This window comes from Mchenga conophoros, linkage group LG8 (assembly GCF_057382185.1).
Source record: "Mchenga conophoros isolate Kocher_MC1m ecotype Shallow Benthic linkage group LG8, M_conophoros_male_GT1.1, whole genome shotgun sequence".
In the NCBI taxonomy this organism is placed as follows: domain Eukaryota; kingdom Metazoa; phylum Chordata; class Actinopteri; order Cichliformes; family Cichlidae; genus Mchenga; species Mchenga conophoros.
The window spans coordinates 25,366,266-25,388,742 of NC_140533.1; the positions used below are offsets into that span (position 1 = coordinate 25,366,266).

Genomic DNA, 22,477 nt, shown 5'->3' on the forward strand with positions numbered 1-22,477 from the left:
TAGTTAAGTTTAGGCATCAAATCCTACTCAGTTTGGGTTAGTAAAAAGTTGGGGTTTGGGGCAAAAGATGAACTTCACGACAGCAATCCCGAACACTGAAAAATTAAGGATTGGGAGTAATGAAACAATCTCTGTAATGCTAATACTCTGTTCTGCAAAAGGACAACTTGTGCATAAATGAACGACACCAGAAACACTGACAGAAAGATTTGAGTGATGTCTTGCGAATGTCCGGAGAATAGTCTGGGATTACTTATATGATGACCTCTTTGTATCAAACTTTGACCATTGCACCATTGTAAAGGTGGTTATATGTGACAGAAAATAAGGAAAAGCTCAATAGGCAGACTTTACTGTTATAAGCACACACAGGTGTATGCACAACAGGGAGCTTCAGTTTTTGCTCAATGAGATCTGTTGTTGCCATGGCATTCTACTGCATCTGCTTATATTGCCATGGAAACGCAAAAGTGATGACTGGCATTGGGGCTGTAAGTGAAATGGGTCAAGAGCACCTGCGACGAGTCAAACAGTGAAACAAAATCCGTCAGCGGGCTTTACGGGGCGACCACAGCAAACCCGGCTTAGCCTGAGCTCTGGAGTCACAGCTGGGAAAAACTCTTAACCTACTAACAAATAAAATGTGTGTCACATTACCGTGTTGCTCCACTAAAGCACTCACTTTAATGTTCAGATGTAATTCTGCTAGGTGACTTAGCGGTGACAGGAAACTGCATTGTAAACAAGTCAGACATATTCTCTGAAATAATTGGGGTGATGTGCATTTTGTTAAATCAAAGAAAACATAGATGAATAATTGACTGAGAAGCTTGTAATCAGCTGTGCTCAGCAAACATTTCCTCTCGAGTAATTTTAACTAAGTGAGATCAATCTTTTGTGGGCCACTGGCTGAACACGACTGAGTGCACCTGAATTGTTATGACTCATTAACCCACTTTAAAAAAATGAGTCATTCACCGTCGCCACCAAGAGGTTACGAAGAAGAACAGCTCGGACTGCCAAGGCTGTGGATTTAAGCCCTCCAACTCTGCTGCAAACCTACTGAAACACAACAGATCATTTTCCATGGATAATTTACTTTTCACTGGTCTGCACTGTGTGTAATTATTGTTTGGATAAACAGCCCCCTTTCTGTGCCTCTGAAAACCCCAGGTTCTTGTATTTAAGAGTGCTGCATTAATAGCAAAGTAGCTCCATCTTGTGGTTCTGTGTGACCATTTGAATCAACGCTGTGCTTCAGTACAGTGCAATAAAAATTATATCTTGGTCTATCAAACCAAATAGATTTGCTTATGTTTTTTCTTATTAACTTAAAATTCAGATCCTAAAATCACATACAGTTGAGCTGTTTCAGGTTTTGCTTCAATTAGAAGGGACACATACATTAATAGGAGCTAAATATAGTCACAGATAGCCCCCCAGGGCTGCACAAACAGGCTGTTAAAAGCTCATGCTGACATCTAGGGGTGTGCTGAGCTAATACTTCTGTTAAGATGTGTCAGACATATTCATTTGGAGGATGGTTCAAAATAGCTGAAGATGTTATTACACCAAGACAGTAACTTTTCTGATCATATTATAATGATGGACACAACCTGTGCCAATAAAAAACTTAAAATACGATAAAATCAAACACAAAACAACAGAAAAAAAATCTCCATCAGATTAGAAGTACATGAATGAGTTTAAATAAAACAGAATATATAGTAGATGTTTCTCTGTTAAACAGGTGTTTCATTCTACACGATTATTGCAGTTATGAAAGACTTCTTGTGTCTGTTCTTGTGGCAATGGAGCTGAATCATCCTGTTAGAATTAGTCCTAATTGTTATTATCCCACATATAACAACACAGAGCAGCCACGCCTTCAAATGCACTGAAGAAATGGTTTTTAAAGGTAAAAAGTACTAATGTTTACCATCTCTGCAGAGTTAATGCTGATGTAGAAGGGAGCCAGGTCTGCACTTATCAAACATTAAACAGAACGCAAGGATTATTTCTGAAGTTGAAGGTGATTTCTTTAGTTTTGAGTGTGTTCAGTGGGCTGTTTTCTCAACTCTAAGCTGACAATTTCGGGTCCAAACACTGTAGTATCCTGACCACATTTGATTATGGTATTGTTGGGGTGGGCAGCACTATACAGGAAGTGTTTTGAGGAAGACAGAAATCAGTTCAGTAGTGAGAATAAGCAAAATTATATTCACAAACAACAAAAAAATAAATAAATAAGTAGAGCATAAGAAACACTATTTCCACACTTTTCCAGTTTTGTGAGAGTTTGGACCACTTGAGTGTTCATAATTAGTAAGACTTTGACTTTTTGACATGGTTTCTTTCTTTCATTTTCATTTCAAAGGTGTGTTTGAGGGTTAATTCTTGCTTTTGGGGTTAAAGTTAGCAAACTAGGTTTGTGTTAGAGTTATGGTAAGGGCCTGTTGTAGAGTATAGGAGAGCCTGGTTTCATGGCAACACATGAAATGGTCTTTTTTTTTTTTTTTTTTTTTTTTTTGCCTGTCCCGTTTGGCTCTTTTGCCATCAGAATTGTTGTCTAAAGGCAAAGAAAGGTGTCCAACGGATTTACTTTACCAAATTGACCATCCCAGCCTTGCCATAATGGTCCATTTGATTCACCTTTTATTGTTCATTTTATTTTCACTTACTGAATACGGGACAGACTTGACTGGGGGAAAGAAGGGGAGAAAGAAAGAGGGAAAGAGAAACAGCTGAGAAGAGGGACGGGGGAGAAGGGCAAAAGACAAAAACCAACAGAATGAGCAGAAAAAAAAGAAGGAGGTCGCAGAGAATGGGGGTGAGAGAAGACTCCAAACCTCCCTCCACCCGCTCATTGTAGTGTTGATGCATGTGTGTTCTAAGGTGCATTTAAAACCCAGGAGGGCATGGAGCTACCTGCCAGAGAGCAGCAGGTAAGCGCATGGTCCCTCCTGCTAGCCCTCAATGTCTACGTGTATTTAAAATTGAGAGGTGGGCAACGACTGAGAGGTGGGCAACGACCGAGAGGTGGGCAACGACTAGAAATGGTCATTAAAAACAAAAATAATAACTAAAAATAATTACACAGTCACCGGGAAAGTGGACCTTTAAAAAGTCACAACCATTGTGTTTAACCCAATTCAGAATCTTTTTCTAATCCCAACCCTACCCAAGAAGATCCATGAAATGAGCCTCACTGCCCTCTGCCTCTTCTATGTGGATACTGACTACCTGTTTTAGGACGTTAATAGAAAAATATTTGGACCCTAAATTATATTCACATTTAGACTGTGTCCAGAAATCAATCATAAACTCATGTTAAGTATGGACAAGCGGTACTTGTAGTGCTTTGAAACTTGTTCAAAAAGGTTCTAAACTGATCTAGTTTTAGCATCTCACAAACCGTACTTGAAGGCAGCATCGTCTGCGCGTGCAACTACCATCATTCTCATATCCAGCTCCCGTCTGACCGCTGGCGGGGTGTGTCTCCTGGAGATAGCGGTGGCGAAATGAACCAGCGTCAAGTGAGCATCAAACAGACAATATTGTACCGGAACTTGAACCTGTATTGATGAAAATAAAAGTACTGGCTTGCCTTTAACTGTAATTAAACTTTTAAATAAATGAATTTGAACTGAAAGACATCGACAAATCTGCAGAGTGTGAGATCACAATTTAAACTAAACTTGTAAAAACTTAGATTTTTGTGCTACATGTGCATTAGAGTTCAGTACTTATTTAATAAGAACTCACATTTAATTGTTCTTTTCACTCGAAGGGTGTGTTTGAGGCCATTGCTCTATGCAGGACAGTCAGTTGTTACTGCCGAGACAGTGGAGATACGGCTTGAATCACTGTCCCTGCCAACTGCAACCTCTTCCTTTGGAGTACAACAAGGGTTATTAAGAGATCCTCATATCTTATTCTTTGCAGAAGTACGTTTCAGGATTTAATACTGTTGCACAAAAAATAAAATGAAACTGAAACCCTACTGCAGATTCTTTCAGAAAAATAGAATCTTCCAAAACTCCCACTAATATTCAAAATGTCCTTTTTTCTACATAGTTCTGTCTCAGTAATCAGGGTTCCTTGTTTCTGAAAGGTAAAGGCCATAATGGGCTGCAACTATCTGTTGATCTCCCCACCCAAGAAAAATTACATTTTAAATGAAGAAAAGTAAAGTAGTAAAAACAATAAACATAAAAATAACATTTAATACAATGAAATGAGACCCAAAACTGAAAAAAATAAGGGGGGGGGGGTATATTGTCACCCCCCCAACTACATTTATAAGAAATATTAAGTCGCCTGAAAAAGAACAATAAAAACTAAAAGACCACAAAAGAAAGTGTAAAACTGAAGAAAGAAAAGCAAAAAAAAAAAAAAAAACACAAGCAACGCTCAAACTGAAATAAATCTATAAATAAGAAAAAATGAAGAAAAAAAAGATATTCAGTATGGGGTTATAATCTAAAATATATGCAATTGAAAAAATAACACAAGAAAATTAAACAATAACTTTCTAAATCTGGTATTTGATGTTGAAAAAATGCACTGAAAAAGTAAAGAACAAATCAGTTTTTAGGTTTTTCATTCAAAGACATGTATCTTTTACTTTGAAAGTGTGACCGGAAGTCCGTCTCAAAGCTGCTTCGCACTTGTCGCCGACGAAGTGTGAAGCTGTAGAGCTCGCGCCTCTTCAGACTCAGACACCTTGGAGACAAGAAGACAGCGCGAGCACGACTCACACGCGGACGTATAAAATGCTGTTGAACAACGAAACCAGTCTGACGAGTCGGGCTCTGGCTAAATTCTAACATTACTCTGCGAGCAGAAGAAGAGCCATGAAGAAACACCTGAGTCCTACGAAACAGCATCAACAGCCGCAGCCGCCACCACCGGCTGAAGTTCCAGCCTGCGAGGTGACCGTCCAGCAACTCAACGAGCTCCTGTCCGACGGCAACGGCTTTTACAGCCTACCGACACAGCACTTCAACGAGGTCTTTCCCAGGATATACATCGGTAACGCGTGAGTCATTCACCATTGAATCTAACACGTGATGCCGTTGTGACACTGAGAGACACTCCCTACACATACTCCGACCAGACGCGACCATGACAACGGTGTCGCATGCCGGTTAGCACGCGCGCACGAGCGGTGGTCCTCCGCTGTCATCATCATGGAGGAAGCGACAGGCGGTTGTTGACAACAGATAACCCCGAAATACTAGCCTGATTTCAGGGAGAAGTCATTAGCCAGACAGTTGATTAACAGATAACACTGCAATATCACGACTATCTGTCAATATATAATATTATTGTTATTATTGTTATTATTATTACAAATCTACGTGTGATCCTCTTTACCTTTAAAGCAGAGGAAACCAACGAATTCAGAACACGAAGGACGAAACTAAAGAGGTGTTTTTACTCAATGAACCCCTCTCTGTCATTAGTATCATTGCCATGTCTTCATCAAGCCGCTCCCCTTTCAGTCCCGCTGGGCTGCAGGAACACAGCAACCGTCACCACTCTTCCCCCACCCCCCATCTTTCATTTATTATATGAAAAGAAGAAAAACATTTTCTCTCAGAGCAAATTGTGGAAAAAAAGAGATGTGAATTCTTAGTCTAAATTGTGAAGATGCTCTTTAGACAGGAATAAACAGGAATCTAGTCAATTCATGTCATATATAAGTTAATTCAGCAGTGTCAAACACATTTTATCTCTTCCTATTAAAAAGGATTTCTTGCTCCCCACCATAACCAAGTGTTTGCTCATATGTCATTGTGTGATCTTTTGGAAACTCCTGCATATCTCTTTAGGCTGGCGCTATGTTAATAAAATTATATTGCATTAATTCCTTTGTTTACTTATAATGTTAACAAGTACACTCACCTAAGGCAAATGGAAACTGCAAATGACTGCAGCTAAGATACTAAAAGGAGGTCATGTGTCACATTCCTTGCAGAAAATGAATTCATATTTAATATTTTTCCTGCCAGGTAACTAATTAATCAGGTAATCTCCCATCTCTGTAAAGAAATGTGACGTATATATGTGTCTTTCTCACAAAACACAACACAAAATTATTTGCAAATACAAATCTGTGCATTAAATAGTTGATTGTAAACATCTATTGGAAAACGTCTAAGACTGAACACAGGCACAAACCAGACCAGTGCTTTCTTTGTGCATAATCAAATCATGGAACAAAGGTAATAGAATTAACTTAATAGCAGCAGTATGTTTTTTTTTTTAAAATTTATTTCTTCCTGTAAGAGATGCTGTGCACACACACACACACAGACCCACACATGCAGCGTATATGGAGTATAATGTATATTTGTTTATTAAACAGGTCTGCAGCTGAACCATAAATCCATGGTTGTTTGTTGACTTGGTGCTATTGGCTTTGTAATGAACATGCTGACTGTTTAGGAATTTACTACCCAGTGTTCCAGTAAAGCCAGTTCAGATTGTGTATGAGATGTACTGTAAAATCTTCCCACTGAACCTAGAGATAAACAGAGACGGTCCTCGTCTCACTACTGGTATTGCTATTTTGGGCTTTTTCTTTGCCTGTAATAGCTCTTTTACAATACACGCATCGCAGCTCTGAACTTTTCCAGACCTTATTCGACACAGCTGCATGTGGGGCTGTTGAATTTACATTAATGTGTTTTAATCTGCCAGTTCTTTACTACAAATGTAAGTTATAGTCTGGTGAATTTAAAATGAATGCGTAGAAATCATCTATTTTATATCTTACATGCTCTATCCTAAGAGCTCCCTTGCCTAAACCATAGTATTTCCAGTAGTGATAAAGTGGACTGTCTCCTACTGTGTGCTGCATGTGAGAAAAAGCAATATCAGATAATATCCTGAACTGATTCTTGCCAGTTGCATATGCATAGTTTATGAATATTTTATGCACAAATCTGTGATTCCCCAATGTTTTCTTACCTGATTTGGTTGTTTGCATGCTGTGAGGCAGTTATTAATACTATAACATCTCCTGTGGCAAAATTTTAATTTATTTACCAATAAAGCATTGTTACCTAGCAAGAAGTTCCTGAGTTCAATTACACCACCAGGCCTGGGTCTTTCTCTGTGGAGTTTGCATGTTCTCCCCATGTTTGCTTGGGTTCTCTCCGGATACTCTGGCTTCCTCCCACAGTCCAAAGACATGTAGTTAGTGAGATTGGGTTAATTGGTAACTCTAAATTGCCCATAGGTGTGAATGTGAGTGCGAATGGTTGTCTCGCTATGTGTTAGCCCTGCAACATAGTGGTGACCTGTTCAGGGTGTACCCCGCCTCTTGCCCTAAGACAGCTGGGATAGGCTCCAGCCCCCTGTGACCCTGACAAGGATAAGCGGAAGAGGATGAATGGATGGATGGATGAATTAATTGGTTAGCACCATCAACAAGGAGGTCCTGGGTTTGAATCCACCTGAACAGAAAGCTGGAACCTTTCTGTGTAAGGTTTGCATGCTCTCCCTCTGCATGTGTGGATTTTCTCCAGTACCTCTGTAATTTGAAATTGGCTGTAGGCGTGAATTAGGGTTGGGCGATATGTAAAAAATTTTCCAACCGGCAATCGTCAGTCCAGTAATCGACAATGGGCAATATATTCGCGCATGCGCAGACTTGATGGGCGGAGCAATGTAATCATGGGGGGACTGATTTGCGCGTTTACAACACAGAAGAAGTCCAAACATGGACGAACTAATTTCCCAAAAAATTAGGGCTGTCAGCATTAAGGCGTTAATGCAGCATTAACGCGGCTATCACGATTAACGCAATCAATTTTTTTAACGTGCTCAACCCATCTGGAGCGCAGAACAAACAAACTTTGGACAAAATGCCCGAAATACGTTGACAGAGACATTTCAGAGATTCTGACTCAGTCTGCGCTCCAGATGTTAATTGTTAATTGCATTAGTCGTGATGACGGCGGGTTAACGCTGACCGCACTAAAAAAAATTATGAAGTCGCCAATTTGGGATTTCTTTGGCTTTAAACCAGATGAAAGAAGTAAACCTAAGGATCTAACCAAAGTGGAGTGCCGCTTGTGCAGACGTACACTGTGAGCAAAGGACTCTAAACACGACTAACTTGCATGGACATGTACATGTCCGCCATCCGCCTGAGTATGCTAGGCTATCACCAGCTTCTGCAGGTCCATCAACAAGCATTTGGGTGCACTCTGAGGAGGGTGCATTTGCTTGAAGATAAAAGAGGGTGCTGTTAAAACAGCGCTACTATTTTTTTTCTGTTTGACTGCTTCTATTAGCGCCATCATTATTAGCAAAGTTACTCTTAAACACCTTACTGTTGTTACTCTTATTCCTCGACTGGTTGGTGAGTGGTTGCTGGCAGTCTCTAGGTGAAACTGGTCACAATAATTGTCCTTTGGTCATTACCAGATTGCCACAGTTTTGTGTAGTTTGCATGGAAAAGTGGGCTAATTTGCAAAAAACCTCTTTATGTGTTTAAAGTGTAATTTTGTTGCTATTAAAGAAACAAATTTAGTTTCTTTTGCATATATTTTGCTGTGTGGTAATGTATACCAGCTTTTACAGAGCAGCTCTTAATGCCACCTTTATGGATTTGTGGTAGAGAGAACAGATTCAGGGATGCCTCAAAGAAACTTGTGGGTTCAATCACTGCCAGTAGAGTGGTGGAGGAGCCGAGCCGGACAGAATACAAGCACATTACTGTAGCTCAGTGCTACAACACAATCAATCTGGATGTGCCAATCTGTCCGGCCAAGTCTCCAAACAAAGTGCTGGCAGACCTGCGCTCTGCTGAAGCTGATCAGAGAAAACTGTCAGCATGAAAGAGCGACTCTAAAGTGCTCTCAGCTTTATGACTTCTTTTGTCGAAGAGATTTTGATGTCTGATGAACAAACTAGGTTTGAGTTTTCGGTGGGGGGTAATTACTGAGCTATTTTATTTTAAAGCATATCTTAGAGCTTAGAAAAGCTTGATAGGACAGTGTAACATAATGTGATATTACACATATCTCAGGCAGGGAGAGCCGGTATTGATTGTTGATTAAAGGCTATGCCTTGTCCACAGTTTCCACCTCTGGGACCCAGTAATCCTCCCTGCTCATCTCATTAGTTGTACCTCGTTATAAATCAAATTATGTAGCTGGCCGGTAGAAATCCATTGGATGAAAACCAGTGCATCTATTAACACAAGACTAGCATGTGGTGCATCTCGCATACGCGTTTTTTACGGCGCTCGACTTAAATTAGAAAGAGATCTGTCCTTGAAAATGTTCATTAAACTTTCTTATCATAGGTACCCTCAGGAATTGGACCCATTAACCATTTTTAGGCTTTGATATACAGTTGCCTGTCAGATTTTAATTTTTTTAGGTCAAGACACAGTTTCATTTACATAATAACTGTTCATTTAAGATATACAGTAGTCACTCATGCTGACATTTGTTGGGAAAATGTACAGCATTGCTTTCCCTTCTTTATTTTCATTTAATAGAAAAATCAGGGATACTTATACAGCTGCCAAAAAACATCCCATTTTCGTACTCTGTAAGGATTTAACATTTTCAACAGACCATTAAATTGTAAGTTCATATTTTTTTTTTTGTACATACATACATTCGCTCATTGTGCATCACTTTAAAGCTCACAGCTAGTCGCTTGGTTTCCTACTTAACCCTCTAACTTATTTATTACCTGTTCATTTGTCAATTAACAGTATTCCTCACTCTCATTGGTAGTTGCATTCAATTCTCAGATTCCGCCCACTTCACAATCACAAGAAATTATTTTGCCTGTAGTTACCTGCCAATTGCCCATTAATACAAGTTTTCTTAGTCTTTGAACTCAACTGGAGTGACAGTTCTTTCCTACGTTGGTGTTTTGACCACACATCTGCATTTGTTGAGTCTTTCTGCTGATTTATTCAGTTCTTTCACTTAAAATAATGTATACAGCAGACACTCAGTAAAAGTTTAAAGTCACTAATTCAATAAACAAGATGTTGACTAGAGCAGCACTTGTGTTTATTGAACTAGTCAATGTTTGCATCCATAAATGGATTATGAGTCTACTTTGCCAGCTTGCAATGTTTTCAGTTCAGTTGTAGTCAGCACTCTTAAACCACGGTGTGCAGCTTAGGGACTTAAGGTGTGGTTGTTTGCTTTGAGAAACGCTCTGGCTCTTTGTGAAGCTGGTCTTTAATAATGGATGTGTTGGGACTGCAGATCCCAGGGTAAGGAGGCCGGGACAGGCCCGGCAAATAGGAAGGAAGCCATCGGCTGTGAACCCAGTTGAACCTACTGTGCCTCTGCATTGTGTTGTGTAGAAGTACAGTATAGGCCTTTACACACTACTACCCTTTACACACAAAGAGATACGCATGCCTACGCTTTACTTGCTTCACTTTTTTTTGCATTGAAGTGCTCATAGTGTGCATGCATATTGAATCATTTATGAGCACTAGCTTAGTCTAAATATACACAGACTTTTTGTGAATGAAATGAAGATATTATTAATGTGTAGCCTGGATTTCTGAATCTCTGCCCTGTAGCTACGATGCTAGCAGACAGGCTGCTTCATCCCTCCTCCTTTGGTTGCAAAGTAACATTGTAGCAGAATTTCTTGTTAGGTATTGGGTTTTGCAGCCTCCACCTCTAGGGAGCTGCCCAGGGTCACCTCACCTTGCCTCCAGGCTCACGTTGACGTTAAGCCTGTATAGTAAAGCTTTGTCAGAGTGAACGATTTACAGATTCGTGAAAATGGTTTTAAAATAAAAAACAATACATATATAAACTTATATCATGAATAGTATTTGTAAGGCAGGCTACGAGGTCATTATTGATCTTAATTAAATGATCTTGATAAAACTGTCACTCTTGTCCTATTTTGGGGTGACCGTGGCTCAGGGGGGTTGGGAAGCGTATCTGTAACCGGAAGGTCGCCGGCTCGATCCCCGGGCTCTCTGTCCTGGTCGTTGTGTCCTTGGGCAAGACACTTTACCCTATCGCCTACACTGAAAAAAAGGGACTGGCCATCTCTTGGATTTATGTAAGCATCTTGCATGTATTTAACACAATTGCCTCATGTTTTAAAGTTAAATGTAACTATATAGTGTAAAAACTACATGATATGCAGAAAGGGTGTATTAAATTGTTCATATCATGTTCAGGTGAAGTAAGTCAATAAGATAGCAACGTTAAATCTCGTGAAACCACGCGTGATTTCATCTCGCGGGCTTTGGATCGTGGTTTAAAAAAGGCATCCATCTCAGTCAAGTCGAGCAGCCAACTCTACGTTTTTGGTATGTCTTGATTTTTTGAATTAATATTTACCATATTTCAGCCAAATGTAGTTAAACGTCTAGAGTGTCGCCATGTAACATGCTAAAAAAGAGCCGTTAGCTTATTTGCTGTTTTATCTGTTGTCAAAGAATTGGCGCTTTTTCATTTGAATTTGTCTTTGGCACAAGAGCCGTAATATCACATTAAACCTAATTACGAGGCACTCATAACATAATTTGGTTTTCTGTGTGAATAGATTTGCCAACTGACTCTTCAGTTACATTGTGTATTTACTGCACCATGGTGTTAGTGAGATTTTGGACATTGAACAGCTTTAGCTAATATCATCAGCGGCATTATGCTAGCTTACATCCCTACCCCTCCTGGCCTCACCTGCTGTCCTTTTGTTTTTGTTTTTGTTTTTTTTGCTGCACATTGAGAGACGACCTCTATTCTGCATTTCACCAGGAGTCAGCTGATGGATTGTGGGTTCAAGGTGTTATGGTAAGAAAGTATATTCTATTTTCGTTTCTGTAACTTAATTATAATGGGTTTTTTATAATTATTAGGTGCATGCATACTCACCCTATTAATACAACTGAGAAATCCAAAATCTGCCATAGGTTTAACTTATACCTGTATGTATTGCCAGAAAGGTGATTACTGGACTCGCATTAATGCACACTTGAACTGAAATGAGGTTGTAACTTGTGGGTTGTTGGGTTGCAAATCAGAAACAAACATCTTTGGATTTTTTTTAATCCCATAAGATCTGGAAACACAGTTTTTATTCAACAAAACATTACTGATTAACCAAGCACAGTGCCTGCTGTTATTTCAAAATAATTTTATGTCATTTCAGATAAAATGCAGCATTCCAGTGCATCCCAACCATGCCTTTACAGTCAAGGTTTCTGACGGAGCTGAGTTTCTCTCTGACAGTCTGCTGAAAGTGTTTGCAAAGTGATCGGGGGAACAGGGCACAAAGCTAAAGGATGTAGCTGCCATTATGACAGTAAGAACTTTAAAATTCTTTAACTACAAAGTGTATATGTATTGCATTAGGTCAGTAAAATTTTTATGCTACATCCATTGAAACAGTCAACTATTACCTGTGAGTAATGATTCCACTAAAAGGATGCCATAATTTTCGTCATGCATTTACTGGCCCACTGAGAAAAATTTATCTTTTTTAAAAAATAAATGTTCTGGAAACTATATATCCATAAAGTTGATGTCAAACAGGAACTTTTGATATTGCTTTGTAGATGCTGGTGTTGCATGTTGACTGGTTTAAAAAGTCAAGAGTTTTTGTCTGGGATCATTTTCTTCTGTGCTACTGAAAAGTTCACAAATCTCTGTTTTCTTTGTTATAATAGTCAAGGATGACATTAATGCTCGGAGTCCCTCATCAAAGTGCTCCGCATCTGTGTGAAAGACAATTGCAACATCTTGGTGCAGGAGTTCATGGTGAGTGTTTTATGAGTAGATTGTGGATTTGCAACCTTTAAAAATGCATTTAGTTATCCACTTGATCCTCATTGGACTGGTTAGGACCAGTAGTCCTCTTTAATAATTTGAAGTTCACATGAGGCCTGGTAGTGAACTCGGCCGCCGGCCCTTGAGGCCCCACCCCCACCCCTGTATTAGGGGTCACATCAGTGTGAAAAAACTTTAAATTTGTCATTCTAATGAACAAAGGAAAATCCCACCAGTATTTACATTAGCTTTTGTTTGAAAAAAAAAAAAAAAAAAAAGACCAACTGACCAACAGCTAACCAAATTGTGGGGCTGAAAGTCTAAATTCTAACATCTTCTGAGTGACATAGCCTGGATTTCTGATGGGCCAGTGTCTTTCTAACAAAAACTAATGTAAAGCATTTGAAATTATTATGTTTTTCACCCTCTCTTAGAAACTCTGTTAGACCATGAATGGCAGCATGGCAGGCCACTCTTTGGCTATAGCTATTTACTATGTTGCTTGCATTGGTTTAAATTACTCTAACATTAGAACTGGTAGATTCAAAAGAGATGAGTTTAAAAAGGAATATTAAAGAAATGTTTTGTGTTTAACCAGGACTTGACTGAGGCCACTGCACAGATTGAGAAAACCACAATGAACATCTGTCTCCAGAGATGCGCCAGGCAATGACTTTTCTGATGTTGTTCTTCAAGATCTGGATAACGTGACCTTTGCAGTAGCCATGCTGTTTGGACCTTTTTTATTCCTTCAACATGAGTTACCCATCACAACTCTGCTACACTTTTGAGGTGATTCAATGGGTGGTAATGGAGTTGGATGCAACTCAGCTCTCAAGCAAAGCTCACAACTAAGACAAAACTGCTCCTGCAACGAAGCTCACTGTTATGCATGTGAGGTGACCAGCTCTAGGTGAGAGGACATTTAAATCTCACACTTGTTCTGCTGCATTTTTGAAGCTCAATTCCAGGAACGGATCGCAGGGTTCATTTTTATATACTCTGCAACTGCCATGAGGACGAGCTGTTTTTTGTTGTTGTTTGTTTTTCCTTTTGCTCTGTACAAGTTCTGTTTGTCTGTTTGGCAGCATTTTTAAATTTCTCTTTGTATTTTTTCTTTCTTTTACTAGTGAAGAGATGTAGCGTGAACAGTTATACAGTCTAAATATCCCATATGGGTCGTGTGAAATGGTATTTTCAGTTTCATTCAGTTGAAGTAAAGAACGTTGAATATTTCTAAGTGTGCTGTTTTGAACCAAGATGTCACAGTATGATCAGTGCTGTAATTTTTGACAGTCACTGTATCAATGTTATTTTTGCGTCTCTTGAATAAAGTTTTTGACCTGCAAGTGCTAATTTCTTTAGTTATTGGGGTAAAATGGGTAGTGTTAATAGGAAGGTGTTTGCCAATTCAGTAACCTAATTTAATGTTAATGGAAACTAACATTACCTCAAATTGTTTAGTTATAATTGTTGTTTAACTGAATCTTGATGTCAGAGGCCTTAAATAGAATGTTTTGTATTGTTCTTTCCCAACATTTTTCAAAAGAAACAGTCTAATTTCTTTGCTGCGATTGATTCCAGAGAACACGGAAGAACTGACATTATTTAACTGTTGATTTATATAGATTCAGTAGAGGAGTAATGTCAGTTTAATTCTTTACCTACTGCAGTGAAATTAGACATGTTGTTTTGAAAGGTTACTGGTGGATGCCAGCAACCATCTTGGAAGAGAACAATACAATCTGTTATAAGGCCTCCATTTGAAAATTGTGTATTTGATACTAGAATATAATAGCAAAATGTAATTTGAAGATAACATGTAGTATTTAAGTGACCAAGTAGTATTGGGTAAAAGTTATTGAATCGTGTTGGGATAACGTGAGAAAATTGTGAAGGATTAAAATATTCCAAGAGCTCAAATTACTTCATCAAAACATGTTTAAGTCACATTTTATCAACACAAATTGCACAGGTTTATTGAACATGAATAAATTGTGTTAATTTAACTCAATTGTTTAAGTTGCTGCCAAAGCAAAACATCTGTGTGCAACAAATGTCCACCATTGAATTAAGTAAATCCAACAACATATTTTTTTCAGTGTACTGGTGTTGGCCAGAGGGGCCGATGGCGCGATATGGCAGCCTCGCTTCTGTCAGTCTGCCCCAGGGCAGCTGTGGCTACAACTGTAGCTTGCCTCCACCAGTGTGTGAATGTGAGAGTGAATGAATAGTGGCATTGTAAAGCGCTTTGGGTTCCTTGAAAAGCGCTATATAAATCCAATCCATTATTATTTGCTATGGATCCCTCACTTTTCTATGTGTTATACATAAAGTACACCCCTTTCCTTTACAGTGTCAATTTCACCTCTTTCTAGAAGCACCTAAAACATGCTTGCTGTTTAGTTCAGCTCCAGATGAGATAACTAAATGAGAGAATTCAATTAACAAGCTATGTCTAAAATCATAATGAGAAAACTTTATTGTCCATTGCAGTGTAGTAGAAATATGTCTTAAGCATAAGTGTATGCAAATAAAACTGCAGATATATGAACAAAAAACTTTATAAACAACACATACCAAGGCAGAATTATTACTCACAAAGTTTAATCTGTGGAGAATTGACTGGTGCCTTTATTTCTGGATTTCTCAGAGTCTCTCACCCATTTTCACTCCATTGTCACTGTGCAGATTTCCTAAGGCACGCGAGCTTCCACCTGGGGCTTTCTTCGCCCCCCATCTGTAACTCCAGACATTTAGTGATGGCAGCAGGCTGGCAGACTGTGTTTATAGCCATAAAAACACCACAATGTCAAGAACCACCTCTTTTTTTCCTTTTATTTGTTTTTAATTTTATTTGCATTTAAAAATAAGGTCAGGGTAAATGAAATTCAAGAACTGCATCAGGCTTATTAAGTTAATGATTATTCATGTCAAATTATCACCATAATATCAAACAAAGTAATCTTTAGCAGACTTATGACCAATGAAAAATTATGTCTGGCCTCCAAAACAGCTCACACTAATTTCAAAGTATATTTGATATTATTTGTGGTAGTCTTCATGTTCCTCCAGGTAATTTCCTGTTTTACTTTGAAGTTTAGTTGTTTAGATGTGCCTTATTTTGGTTTTAATTCATGCATTTGTTCTTTTCCCTCTTTTGTGATTGTCATTACTTTCACCTGTTTGATTGCATCCACCTGTGTCCTGTTCCCACCTGTCTCTTAACATCATTCACCCTTGTGTACTTTTATAAACCTGGCTTTCCCTTTAACTTTGCCACATTTTCTTCCGGCTTCCTGTACCTATTTTTTGGACTTCTTTTTAGCTGTTGGACTTTCTGTATTTTTAGATTCTTGTATTAACTACTTTTTTCTCTTTTTGTTTTTTTTCGCTACCCCGTGCCATGCACTTGAGTCCAAAATCAAAACTTCCTTAACACAAAAATTTCTCTAAGAATCAGTGACATTGCATAAATACTTATACTGTAGCTGCAGTGTTTGTCCAGATGCTTACCAAAGCTTTGGTGTTATCAGTTCTCCTCATGTCCCATGCCTAGCTGTGATCTTGTTAGATCAGCTGCTCTCAATGCCAGCTAACATACGCTCATGGCTCAGCTGATAGGTTTCATTGCATCCCATTGACAAATCTAACATAAGATGTGCTATTTGCACTGCTTTGCTATGCCCATAGGTGCTGGTTCTTCTGCAAGCTACTTTGAAACCCACCTCCAACCACTCATCACTAAATCACCAAATACAAATGACTGCAGATAGAAATAGCAGTCATCTTATAAATATAGTAATCTTTAATGAAATATATTTTGCTTGCATCATAACTTTGCCATATCATTGTACAACAGCTTTTATATACTTCCAGTTTTCTTCTCCATTTCTATTTCTTTCTTCTATTTTTTGTGTTTTCGATTATGTGCAATTTCTTTTGTTTTAAAAAATTATGTGCAATTAGTGGCACTAAATGTACCATAAACTTGGAATACAACTTATAACCTAAATACGCAAGGAGGTTTTTTGTTCAGAATCAATGGGCAGTGCCTTTGGCCAGGTTGGATGTGGATGCAGGCATTGGGCCAGGCAGGCTGGAGCAGCCAGAAGCTTGTACTGCTTTGTTATGGTTTGTTAGCTGTGTGGGACTGTTTGCTTTGTATGGGTCTAATGTGCAATAACGCAGCTCTAAAAGGGGATGTGTATTAGAGCAGGAGGTAAGCAGAAACAGATTCATTGTTTCCTGGAAGTAGGGTGAATGATGATGGAGGTGAAAATACTGGAGCAGAGCTGTCTGAGAATAGAGAGATTGTTCTTTTTGTCTGTTGTCCTACAAAAAATAAAATAAAAAAGACAAATACATCAGAGTCTGCAGACTGAAAAATGGACACCTTTATAGGTCCTCAGCAGTTTCAAATGGTGCCCATTAGAGCTGGATTGGACTGGTTGGTGAAGAGGGTAGTACACACTGCTGTATGAAAACCAACCATTACTGAGAAAAAAGACTTTTTGGGGGGGACTATAATCGAACTCACAATGGCTGATGCTTTAGACACTCAAATAGCCAAATTTTCTTATTTTTCTTATTTTCAGCACAGTACAACAAGCTGTGCTTATGTGTTACAGACATAGGAGTAATGCTTACTGACAATGAACCTCTACTTAGATATTCAAGAGAAATAAATAAAATAAATGATCTAAATGATTCCAATATTCATTCAATTAAAACATTTCAGATATATTAATCGTATTAGAGTGCTTCATGCGCCCCACAGGATGTAGGCAGTATTTTAACAGACACCCAAGGATGTTTAGCAGTTTGTTTGTTTTTATCCATCACCTTGACTTCACTTTGTTTTAAACTGCTCAGTAGCTAGCCCAAGCCTAACACTGGTTTACATTACACTGACCAGGTCACTGTTGTGGTGATTACCTGAGAGTCTCATTCTGTAGTGTGGACTGCAGCCGGTAACAGGAGTCCTTGTTGTGATTCTGTAGGAAATCCTGAAATAAATGCGGTTATTTTTCAAAAACAATTATTCCAAACCTTCAAAATGTAGTGCAAGTCTGGCCACACAGTTTACGTTAGCTAGATGAATATATAGGGTAACTGAAACTGTGTTACTTTAGTGTTTAATGAGCACATGTGCTACCGTTAACATGAATGATGGCATGTTAGTGAATTGTATTACATTATTAAATTAAATTTTTTAATTTTATTTTAAATTTATCACTGCATATTTGTTTTTCTTTTCTCACTTCTACCATCTGTAACCTTTGAAGCACTTTAACCCTATAATGCCCATTGTATCATATTTGATATGAGTTTCTGAGACCTCTAGCTCATCAACATGATCAATACTTGACATAATTTCAAAATGTTATAGACAAAACTAAAATTAACACTGTTGTTAACAAAAAGTTGCAAAAAATGCCCAATGTATTCTATGCGATACAGAAAATATATAATAAATATACAATAAAAATATATCATACACAACATGATATAGCAAAATAAATTGTGGATTTTGTTATAAGGGTTAATAAACATCTCAGTTCCAAAAAAATCTGAATTTTCTGGCTAGTTTTTTGAAGGGTTGGGTCTTTCAGGGTTAAACTGGAAAAAAAGTTGCTGAGCGATTATAGGTTTGATTGATATTTGTAATTAGACCTCGAGTCATGAGAACTCTACTTTGGAAATAAGTTGAGACAAAAGGCACTTTAATGTGACTTTTGTTTGAAAAATCAGTACGAGGGAGCTGCTTTTGTCTCCCAGCAGATACTCAGTATTTGGCTGTTCATCAACAGATGCAGCGAAACACTGTGTGCTGCATGTGGTGTTATTGCGACCTGTTTGTCAAAATACCACTTTAAAAAAAAATTGTGCTGACACACTGCTTTGCTGTATCTGTCAGGTGCTGTTAGTACTGTTATTTGTCTCAGATGTCTTGTTCTGTGTCTGCACATTCATCATTTTATTTCAATTTCAGAGGCTCTGTGATTTTAGTCCAGTGCCTCTAAATTGAAATTAAATTGTAGACTGGTAAGCATATTTGATCAGTTTTTTCATCTCTGATCATTAACCTCTTCTCGCCTTTGCAGGTTTGTCGCTCAGAATACAATGCGTCTGCAGAAACTTGGTGTGACACACGTCTTAAATGTAGCAGAGGGCACCTCCTTCATGCATGTCAACACCAGTGCGGATTTCTACGCTGGCACGGGCATCACCTATCATGGCATCCAGGCCAATGACACAGAGCAGTTCGACCTCAGTGCCTTCTTTGAGGAAGGGGCTGATTTTATCGACAAGGCCCTAGCGCACAATAATGGCAAAGGTGGGGTTATTTTGTCGTTTATGTTTTATCTATTGGACTAAGGAGGTAAATGTTAACTCTTGAAATACATGTATTCATTTTTAGTAGAATATTAAAATAATGGCCACCAAACTTTTGTGTGCAAGTGATCTACCACTTAGCAACAAGTGTACAAAGTGGTAGGACATCCTAACACTTTGCACATATAACGTTGTTGACATTTTTTGCTTGATTTGTAAATGGGGGGGGAAAAAAAAGAAGGACAGACTGTGGGATGTTTTTCTTACTTACGCTTATGTGCATTAAACTGTGGACTACAAGCTGTCCAGAGACCAAAGAACTTCCCGTTACAGTCTTGTGTAGCAAAGAAAAGCACCAAATTCTGTTAAATAGCTGTTTGCCAAATTTGTAGTCGGTTTCTTGAGAAAGCACAAAAATAATACATCATTTCTACATTCTTCAGACTATTTTTATTTAGTGAGGTCCTAAAAAGCTGTTCAGGAGCCATAACTAGAGATAACACCCACTCGATGTTTGAAAAAGCCCATTGTTTTCCCTCTATTGACTATATATGGTGCTAGGAAGTCTGTATGCTTATATATGCACAGGTAGAGAATATATTGATTGACTATATTACATTACATCAGTATTAGTATGTGTTAGTACCCCACAACTTGGGTAAAACTAGCACCTAAATATATCCAGCACTTCAAAGAAATGTATCCCTTATGCTGGATATTTATATTTATTTAACAAATGGGAGCACTATGCCTTTCTTACTTCAATAGCTCACACTTAAAAGTAATTTGCTCCAAAAGTTGAGACATGAAAACAAGTTCCTCTTGTTGTTTGTCTAACAAGATCCAGTCTTAGTTCCAGTCTTAGTACTCCTCATTGTTGTGGATCTTAAAGCAACAACAGGAGATAATCACAGTGGCCCTGAACACCTCTCGCTAAATCTGACACACTCATGAGTCCTGCTCCATATTCCATTACCCGATCACATCCCTGCACATCAGCATCGTCACAATGTTTGATGTGTAGCACACCTGTAAGATGTTAAACGGGTGCTGTAATACTTTGGGACTGTGTAAAAGAACAGAACAAGTACTGCAGTAAAAAGTTGTAAGAAAGGGGAAGATACAGAAATCACTAGGGAACTGAGTCTTGACTTTCATACAACTTCTAGGTCAGGCATACTATACACCATTTCAGGTGTGCAAACTTTGAATTTTGAATAGTACGAATCAAAAAGCAGCTGTTTCAAATCTGAAACCTAGCATCTTAATTCCCCGAATGTTTTTTGTCACTACAGTGCTGTGGTAAATCAAGAATGAAGAGCTCCTGTGGAGAAGAGCGCATAAGAGATTTAGCATGCCTCATCTCTGCTTGGTGGTTTTGCCGCAGTTTGACATTTGTGCATTGTGCCACATTAAGTGTGACATTTTGTGACCCTCAGCTGTAAGCTTGGAAAAGGTCCAAGGTCCAGGATTTTAATGAGGAACTGCACTAATGCATTGCTCCTGTGAGTTTTCCATAATGAAGACACAAGGTTACAGTGTGCAGATCTGTGTATTTTCCTCCAATCAACAGAAAACCAACACATTAAAACTGCAATGATAAAAAGTAATTTAACGGCATCAACTGTGGTGATATGGAGAAATGGTTGGATTCATGATCTAGAATTAAAGTATGATAGATAATAATTTATGCTGGAATGTATATTTCAGACAAAATTTATATTTTTTAAATTAATTATTAATTTATTATTTATAGTTATTTAGCTTGACAAATTGAGGGCATGCAGGGGGTGGAGGGTGCTGCTCCGTCTGCGTAAGCAGCCATTGAGACTGTATCGGACATGCCTCCTTGCTTTGATTGGTTGTTTTTAATTTGGGTGTGGTAGTTTCTTGCAGATCACGTTTGAAGCACTGAGAGGAGCCTTAAGAGCCTGATGCTTTTTTTTTCAGTGGCTCATGCAATGCAATGAAAATGTGTTGCTGCACCGAGCAAGTGGCAGGACATAGTTTAGGAGCTTTTTTTGAACGCCATAGTTCAACAAATTTGGAGTGTGTTGCCAATAAAAAGGAGGCATCCTGCTGGAAAAACTTTTAAAAATTCTGCCTAATCGTTCTGTCCTCTGCAGCTCCATCAAACAGTACGCTGAACCTTTAAGGTCAAAATGATGGAATGAATACATGCCCATACTTTTGCACCATGCATGAATCAAGTGCCTGGATCCAGAAGGTTAGCTCAATCTGAATTCGTTTATATTTTCCTAAGAGCATCGGGATGAGTTTGTCTCATTTTAGTTAGATTTTTGAAGATATGCAAAATGTGGAAGTTTCTTCCCACGTCAAAATTCCTAGCTCCTGATATGATTTCAGATAAACTCCAGGAGTTGATCATTTCTTATTTGGGCCCTGAGAAATTGGTAGGCACATTTTTCCATAGAGCTGAGCATTGTCACTACAAACATAAAATTACTCTCATAAGTGGTGGAGGCATGCGTGGATTAATATACTGTGCATGTCCTCGTGGGGAACATGCACAGTTCCCCATGAGGAGCATTAACGTAAATATTTTTTTAATGTTGTAGTGAAGGGAACATGATTAGAAAACTGTTTAAATATTTTGTAATTAAATCGTATGTTGTTTCTGTAGATCCAGTGCCAACTGTCAATATGGTGGATGAATAGTATACAAATAGACAAAGAATGGGAGAAAGGGTCAGTCAGGGGGTGTAAAGTGTACATAGCTGTGCCAGTGCTGCAGTTCGGACTGGATGCTAATGCTGCTAGCTTGGTCTACAGGAGGACCGCAGCATTGAGAGAACGATGCTGACTGCACCCACTGACAACTCCTGTTGAGGAAAAGAGTGCCCAACAGTGGATAGAATTTAATGTTTTTCCAACAAATGCAGATAAGACTATTAAGTCTAATAAAACAATAAAATACAAGACACAGTAAAGACTGAGGGATATTGGAGCTGGACAGTGATGGAGCAAGTGAGTTGAGAGCCAAAGAGCGTGTGTGTCTAACAAGAGGATACAGTGGAATTAGAATTGATCTGTGGCAGACATGGTGATTTGGTATTGAAGAGGTCACGTCATTGGCATGGAAGTGTTCCCGGTCGAGTGTGAGAGAGGAGCCAGTCAAAGAAAAAGGAGAGAAGAGGGAGAGAAAGATGTTGGGGATAAAACTATAGTAGAGACAGAGAGAGGTGTTGGGTTTCAAATAAAGTGCAGAATCTGCAGATCTGACCTGAGCCGAGCACATCAGCTGCTCTGTGAAGGTTGCCAAGTTAAATCCCCTGTGGCGTTTTAGCCAGTCTGTAATGGAAGTGTAAGTTAGACAAAGGTACACCTTA

At 38.7% G+C, this 22,477-nt stretch overlaps 1 protein-coding gene and 2 long non-coding RNA genes across 6 annotated transcripts in view; 2 read left to right on the forward strand and 1 right to left on the reverse strand.

Moving 5' to 3' along the window:
- Positions 1-4,758, reverse strand: part of LOC146568872 (uncharacterized) — a 24,793-nt gene extending 20,035 nt beyond the window's left edge. For 3 of the 4 annotated variants that reach the window (XR_014893665.1, XR_014893664.1, XR_014893666.1), the window contains exons 1-3: positions 4,628-4,758; positions 3,766-3,892; positions 3,421-3,575 (exon numbers count right to left, since the gene is read on the reverse strand). This is a non-coding gene — a long non-coding RNA (uncharacterized LOC146568872). Of the gene's footprint in view, positions 1-271; positions 1,063-3,420; positions 3,576-3,765; positions 3,893-4,627 lie in introns of those variants that run through there. The other variant, XR_014893667.1, reaches the window with a different exon arrangement.
- The window catches only part of dusp3a (dual specificity phosphatase 3a), a 27,681-nt gene continuing 9,888 nt past the window's right edge, over positions 4,685-22,477 (forward strand). The window contains exons 1-2 of the mRNA XM_085285226.1: positions 4,685-5,041; positions 18,896-19,128. Coding sequence (XP_085141352.1) covers positions 4,857-5,041; positions 18,896-19,128 — 418 coding nt within the window. The 5' untranslated portion in view covers positions 4,685-4,856. The remainder of the gene's footprint in view (positions 5,042-18,895; positions 19,129-22,477) is intronic.
- Positions 8,792-14,136, forward strand: LOC146568874 (uncharacterized). The gene is made up of 4 exons (XR_014893663.1): positions 8,792-11,813; positions 12,172-12,324; positions 12,689-12,779; positions 13,387-14,136. It is a non-coding gene; the product is annotated as an uncharacterized LOC146568874 (long non-coding RNA).